This window comes from Fistularia commersonii, chromosome 16 (genome assembly GCF_037954325.1).
Source record: "Fistularia commersonii isolate RoL2024-O1a breed Wild chromosome 16, RoL_Fcom_v1.0, whole genome shotgun sequence".
NCBI lineage: Eukaryota > Metazoa > Chordata > Actinopteri > Syngnathiformes > Fistulariidae > Fistularia > Fistularia commersonii.
Window position 1 is genome coordinate 10,578,767 of NC_141299.1, and position 7,522 is coordinate 10,586,288.

Below are 7,522 nucleotides of genomic sequence, written 5' to 3' on the forward strand. Positions count from 1 at the left end.
AAGTGCAAACTAATGCGGGAAAAAAAGTAAAGTGAAACCCTCTGAAATATCAGAGTCACATAAGTTGGTGCACTGATATAATTTCTGTTTCATCATCTCCTATTCCATCTATTAATAACCTGACTCAGGTTGGATTTGAGATCAGCAAAAACTGAAAAGACAGCTTAAGTCCCATTTGAATTCTCTAGAAGCTTATTTTTGACTAATCCATGTCAGAATCTTATCACGGGATCTGAGATGCCATTTTTTTTACATAAGATCCAAATAAGCTTCTATTTCTCCTGCCACCGAAATATTACAAACTCCACCGAGCACAAAACGAAAGCGCAATATTCGCAAATGCTGCTGCATTACAGTGCCATCTAGTGGCCACGAATGGAATTGCACCATCTCGTAACACTGCCGCCACCAATAACAGCGACCCATCGAAGCAGCTCGTCGGGCGGAGAAGAATAAATTGACCGCTTCTCTTTTTCGAAGCTGTTGCGTACTTTTCCTTTTAAAAATATAGTTTGTTACATTTATCGTTGGCTAGCTAGCATTAAGCCAAAACTGCCTCAAAAGCCGCCTGTTAAACCGCCTGCCCTCAGCCACGTTTTGTTGTGGAGGTCGTGTTGTAGCGGCTCGGTGAAGCTCACCGTCAACCACATGGACCCTCTACACAGCAGGGACACCTTCCAGATGCTGAGCCACGCCAAGACTTTCAGGCTCCACACCGGTAACTTGGTCAACAGAAGTCGCCTGAAAAAGAAATGCCCGTGCTCGCCCAGCGAGGAGGTAAAGTAACCGCGGGCGTCTGATGAACGGCATTCGGTGTGTTAGCTTCTGAGAGTTAAACGGCCTGCTACTTGATGTTATCCTTCCGAGTTGGTTGACTGAGCACACCGGGGACGGGTTGGGGTTTTGTCCCCCCTGCATGGACACTCGGGCCGCAGCGGGGGTCGGGGAGGTGGGGTCACACCTGGGTGTCAGGTGCCGGTGTGGCAACGGACATCGTAGAACCGCGTCCAGTTTGACGCATTTCGGTTGTGTAACTTTTATTATTTCAACATGGGTGACAGCGACTCCCGATCAAACAACCTCAGGACTGTTTTCTTCTCATTTACCTGGTAATTTGAGTCCCTGTTGAATTTGAATGATATGCGTTTAAGAGCATTCGGGTAAAAACGACGTTTACACTGCCAGGCTTTGAGTTTACATCATTGGTTTGTTTGCCGTAGAAGTTTTAACAGTTTCAAACAGCACGTTGCTGTCTTGTACTTGGATATGTATCTTGTATTTAACTGAACTTAATTTAACTTTATTTTATTTATTTAAATAACAACCTACACAAATATGTAGTGCTGCATTGGTTCGATTCCTGCAGGAAACTAAACCTGCCCCATTCCTCTGATGTATAGTTGTAATATCAGGTGCTGGATATCTCCATGGCAACATGGTGGCATACCATAACCTGATCCTCTAAGTAATTTGAGGTGTTGATTAGACGTTGCACCCTCACAGAAGTTTGTAGTTTGAGCTCATCAAACATTAATATAATTTACATATGTATATCTATCACCATCCATCCCTTTAGACCTTTTGGCTGTGCTGAGCACCTGGATTTACTCGACCTCACTTTTCACTTCATTTCACATCACTGATAATTGTCACTGGCCCTTTAACTTGGGTCATCACATGCTTCAGTTTGCTCTTGGTATTCACTCATTTATACAACTGACTTCCCCTGCTTACAATATGGTGCGGCTTATTTGTGGGTGACTAGTCCGAGTCATGATGGTGCACATCAGTGCACATTTAATGTGATAATCTGATGTTTCTCTGTTTTGTATTTCAGCTTCAAGAATGCATTCAAGCCACAATAAGTGATTGGTTTTCCTTAAAGAAAACAGAGTCTGAGGTAGGGAGACCATAACAACTTCTGTGTTTTTCGTGTAGCGTCATTTCATGTGTTCATTCGGTTGGTTTATAGGCTCTAACAGGGCTATTAAGACTACTATTTAGCTGCATTTGAGTTTGTGGTGAGTGTGACCAGCAATATTTGAATAATTTGCTCTATCATGTGTTACTACATTGTCAGCCAGGACAGTTCCACTGGCTCCATTGGCTTTTCCACAGAAAAATAAAACCACTGTTGTATTGGCCTTCAAAGGATGCCTCTGGACTTTCTGAAAAGAAGCTGTCATGATGAATGTTCATGCAGTGTTGGCTGACAAAGGCGTGTTCCTAATGTGCGTCTGCCTATCTCGTAGGATGGGTTGGGGGTTGGGGCAGAGAAAACGTAACTCTTCAACTAGTTAACTTATTTGGAAAAACCTGTCCTCAGAAAACCATTTTCTGGCAAAGTGGTTTACTTTGAAAATACCGAAAGCATTCCTTGGATTGACAAAACCGATCCAGAATCACCATTCCAGTGGACCACGCTCCTGATGTGGCCTATGGCAGTTTTTGCTGGGCTCAGCGACTCTGCTTCAGCCTTTATCACCACATCCTCTTGATCCCATTGGGGATGGGTCGGTTTAAAAGTGGCTAATTCCTATAATAGATGTCAAAGCTTTTGAGACACACCCCAGAGAGAAATGCCAGCAATTCACTCTCAAGATAAGATTTACACAGGTTTGTCTCAGGTTGTTTCTTTACAGTATTTCCTGGTGGAACAGTGCATGTGTTATGATGGTTAGTAACGTGATCAGGCTGTAAAATGTTTCAGTGTGTCCTGCTATATAGGGCAGGTTTTACATTGTTGTCTAAATATTTCAAATTACCTTATACAGCACCTAAAAAACAGCTGAAAATGTCACAATTGCTTTCCAGACTATAGTTGAGCATAAATCCATTTTTAACCTGGCTATATTTTCAGTCTGCTCGTATGTAATAAAGTAAAATTAAAAAAAAAAAATGTTTGAGATGCTTTCCCCGTGAGCATGAGGGAGAGAGGTCTTATTTTTAAACTAGAAATATTGACACCGAAGAAATATAATAATGACCAGGCATAAAGTATTATTTGTAGAACACTATGATGTCACAGTATCCTTTGAATGTAAATATTTTTCAAATGATCCACATTAGTAATAATTTATTATTTTTGTGTTTATTGCTGTCTGGATTTTTGCTGGATTTTTACTGGTGACTTCTTTGTTAATTTTATGAATTAATCTTTTTTTTTTCCTTGATATTTAGGATTTGCCGGATACACTGGACTGCTCCATTCCCCAGGAAACCGATGCAATTACACCTGAGGAACGGGAAGAGCTGAAGGTTTCAGGTCCGTTCACTCAAAAAGATGTATTCTTCCAAAGTCAGCAGACGCTTGAAGTAACACTGCTTTACATGCCTATCACAGAGAGGGCAGTTTTTCTTGCCAAACCTGATATGTGTTTCATGCAGAATCATACGCTAATTATGTATGCTTAGGATATCCCAAAACATTATACCTCCCAATGTACCATTAGTTGTTTTTGCGCTGGCAGTATTTTCATAGCAGTTGTCAACCATCCATGTATTACTCATTGTACTTACAGTATTTTGGATTTATTTTGTCTGTCGTGATGGGGAATGGAAAGTGAAACTAACCACAATTTTGCGCTGCTGCCTTTTGCCTCTGATCAAAATAAGATGTCGATTTTTCACTTAAAGCTGGCGTATACTCAGTTGATTCCAGAGTTGCTTATGACCAAATTTCTTGTGCTTTTTAAGAACTTAAAACATTGCATGTACCTGTCTTTTTAGTTTCACAATTTGTGTTTTGTAAACCCACTTTTCTGATTCCTATCAATTTACTTAGTGCATTTAGCTGTGTTGGTGTTTTCCAAACAATAGTTTGAGCCTGTGGAGGATCTCATCCATCCAGGTCATGGTAAATTGTTGGTAAATCTTACTGTGGTAACTGGACTTGGTTTCTCTTCTTGAAGACATTTCATCTCTCATTTGTGAGTCATCTTCAGTTCAGTTGAATTTGAGATCCCTGAGACACAGTTGAGTCAAACGGTTTCTGTTGGATGAGCCTGATGTATTTTAAAATGAACATTTAAACATTTAAAATGAAGAAAGATCAAGTATCTTAGCAAAGAGACTGAGTAGGTCTCTGTTACCAGGTTATTGTAATGCATAAAAATATGCGGCAAATTCCTAATTGATTGATTTAACACTTAATTGACAGTAAAACTATCATGTATTGGAGAACCAGTCAAAAGCAACAGCTCAGCCGCTGTCTTGATGAGGTAACACAATATGCCTTGTTTTCCAGCCAAGCTGTTCCTTGTCGAGTCTGGTCCATCCTCTATCAGTGATGCAGTGGAGATGGGTAATATGTCAACATTATATACATTTTTTTTTCTTATTTTTAACATCTGTTAAACTTTTGTCAGTATATTCCCTAAGCAAAACTAGACTCTGCTCATCTATCGTCCACAGCCTGCCAGACACTGGCAGTGTCGCAGCTTGACTCTGTTATCATAGCACCACCTGGGCCTGTGGAGGGTGAAAGCCAGACTCTGGCCCACCTACAACCAGCTTGGGGGGAGCTGGAAGCTCTGGTCCGGAGCCAGAGGATTGCAGCCATTGGCACCTCTGACCTGGATAAAGATCTTTTAGAACAACTCTATAAGTGGGCTCAAGTGAGTTGGAACTTTTTTGAAGTTCCTTTATATTTAATGGCCTCGTGTCTCGTAGCTTTTGATTGTGGAAGTAGACATGTCATCTCTGTTAAGGGTTATCTGATCATCCTGTGCTGTTAATAGTGAGCGTGGCCTGTCTTTAACCAGGTGAAGCCTAGCAGTAACCAGGTAAACCTTGCTTCCTGCTGTGTGATGCCCCCTGACCTGACAGCCTTCGCTAAGGAGTTTGACATTCAGCTGCTTACACACAATGATCCCAAAGGTAAAAGTCCCCCACCTTATTTTGATATCTCTAAGTAAATACATTTTATTATTATTATCCATTATCATGGATGACACCGTGGAGAAATCCAAAATAGTTGTTTGTATTCTCTTGAGTTTCAGTGTTAATGTTGGCATTTTGTTCAACAGTCAAAGTTAAGAATTCAGTAACGATTAACTCAGGCTTTCATCAATGATTTCTCTTTCACATACGCCATTGCTGTTGGACCCAGATACATGTGAGATCTGTTTGTGAATATTTCTCGAAGCAGATATAGATAAGTGACAGTATTGACAGATTGCTGTTGGTTTTGGATCAGCCTAAAATAACAAAGCCTTGGCTTTATTGTCTAGGATGTGAATCATAATACATACATTTATTAAGGACTCAGCAAGCAGCACGCGGGTTGTCAGAATGTGCTGTATTAATGTCATTTTGCTTTCCATGCACCTGTGTTTCAATCGTCCTTTGTTTTTGTTTTTTTTTCTTGGACAAAACATCTCTATATTTAGAGTTGATGACAGCAACCACATTCCAGGAGGCTATGCAGGAGGGAACTCAAGACCAAAAGATTGGTGACTGGAAACTTGAATGGGTCCTGCGCTACTCCATCATCGTCAAGAGCAGAGGCATTATCAAAGCCAAGGGCTATTTGGTCAATGCAAGGAAGGCCAGCCTCTAGCACCCCTGCTGGACATGAAGTAGCATGGATAAAGCCATTTTCTTCCTCTATCATTCACACTTACAACATGCAGAGTTAGAGCTCTGAGTAACAAATGTTGCCATTCGGTAGGAATTTTATCTTAATGTAATTGACAGATAAAATTGTGTTTTGAAATTTAGCTGTGCTTCAGGTCTGCACGTGAGATGACGGTCATCTGGACAAGTGAGATCAATGCAGATGTTAATTTGGGGTCAGTTTAGGGTAAAATGAAAGTGAAGGTGTGAGTTCCATAGATGTTGCTATGGTTTTTGAATTATAGATCAGCTAAATAGTAAAGGCTGTTTTGTTTCTATGAGTGTGAAGTGCCTCTCAGTTTTTGCTCCTGTCATCCAACTTGCTTTGTTGCCATAGTGTCTCTTTCAAACCTTCAAAAAATAATATTGATTTATTGTTTATACTGTGTGCAGGGTCGCTGTGGGGCTGGAGTGTATCCCAGCTTTCGTTGGTTGATAGGCAGAGTTCACCCTGGACAGGTCAGCTGAGGGGAGAACATTTAAATTGCACATAGGATGGTTTTCGTTTGAACCAGGAACATTCGTGCTATGAGGTTGAAGCACTTAGGACAGCGGCTCTGTGCCACTTGGGAAAAAATAGTCTGAGTTAAATAATTGGAAAGTGAAAGGTTCAAGTTTTTGAAGCATGATTGATACAAGATTGTCAAAGTCAGAGTTGCATGGAGCTTGCAAATATTTCCGGTTGTAAATAACACTATTTTTCTGTTAAGAAACAATGTCCTAACATCCAACTTCACACTTTGGTTTGGTTGTAGAACTATACTGGAATGATTAAGCAAAAAAAGATGTTATTCTATATATACCTTTATTTTAATATACGGTACTTTCTTCCTTATATGTTTGATAAAATCTGAATTGTTCTCAATAATCTCCTAAGAGTTATTTAATTTGGGATCTATATTTTGTGATTAAGATCTTAAGCCAGCTGCTGTCCTGTGCAGGTTTACAACACCGGAAATGTGAACATTTCTAAAACCTGGCTTTTGAGCCGCAGCTATTCTGTAGATGTACATGATCCGGTACATTACATAAATGTGACATCTCTGTTGTTATGCAATCATATTCCATGTTTTCATATATCTGATTTCCATGAACCAGCTGTATTAAACTGACTTGAACTGTTTGTAATGGGATTTTTAAAAAAAATAATAAACATGGGCTTTGTAGACATGTTTGGAAGTGTATTGAAGATGTGCATGAATGGAAAAACAAAAGGACAACATATTTGAGCCGATTAAAAATGTATGATTTCTCATCAGTAGTGTAGTGTTGTTTACTTATTTTAATAAGTATTAAAAGATGAAAAATGTAACAACACAAACCTATTGTGGGACATTATTATTAGTGGGACAGCAAACATACCTCTGTAACATCATTCATCATGCAAAAGACAATCTGAAAAGGGAAAAAGTTACATGAAATAAGACAAAATATGTACCCGTGCTTGCACACACACACAAACACACCAGAATTAATACTGGGGTGCAACAGTGGAATGATCAACTCACTGTGTTGGAGGATTCTGTGTATCCCTGTAACTCAAATGCCTGCATATCAGTCCTTTGCAGGGTCTCATAATGTAAAAACACACGGATGATTGAGTGAAAATCTAGCTGGACAGACCAGGTAAACACTGTTCAGGTCAAGTGGTGACATTTGATGTGGGGACTTGTCAGAGGAGTCTTTACTCCACACATGTGGAAGAATTTCACCTGAGATGGGAGATATAACATCTATTTCGTGACACTACAAAACCTAAGAAAATGTGGTAAAAATGACGCACGTGTTCTTTTTTTTTCCTGCAGAGAAGACGAGATATCCCCACATGTACCATTGAAAGGATCAGTAATCACAAACTTTTAAACGATTGAATGATGCCCTTTTGAAGAAGCATACATTTTTTTTG

General features: G+C 39.8%; 1 protein-coding gene across 1 annotated transcript; it reads left to right on the plus strand.

Annotated features, from left to right (window-relative positions):
• Positions 1-439: 439 nt before the first annotated feature.
• gclm (glutamate-cysteine ligase, modifier subunit) lies at positions 440-6,871 on the plus strand. Its single transcript, XM_086162121.1, has 7 exons — positions 440-777; positions 1,838-1,900; positions 3,181-3,265; positions 4,247-4,303; positions 4,414-4,616; positions 4,764-4,878; positions 5,391-6,871. The coding sequence occupies exons 1-7, from the start codon at positions 649-651 to the stop codon at positions 5,558-5,560; spliced, it is 822 nt and encodes a 273-aa protein (XP_086018247.1). The 5' UTR covers positions 440-648; the 3' UTR covers positions 5,561-6,871.
• The last annotated feature ends 651 nt before the right edge of the window (positions 6,872-7,522 follow it).

Bases quoted from the DNA above. Each gene is read 5' to 3' on its own strand.
- gclm (XM_086162121.1), top strand. From the start codon at position 649: ATGGACCCTCTACACAGCAGGGACACCTTCCAGATGCTGAGCCACGCC. The intron at 3,266-4,246 runs GTCCGTTCACTC...CTTGTTTTCCAG, and splicing joins GGAAGAGCTGAAGGTTTCAG to CCAAGCTGTTCCTTGTCGAG. The intron at 4,879-5,390 runs GTAAAAGTCCCC...CTCTATATTTAG, and splicing joins TACACACAATGATCCCAAAG to AGTTGATGACAGCAACCACA.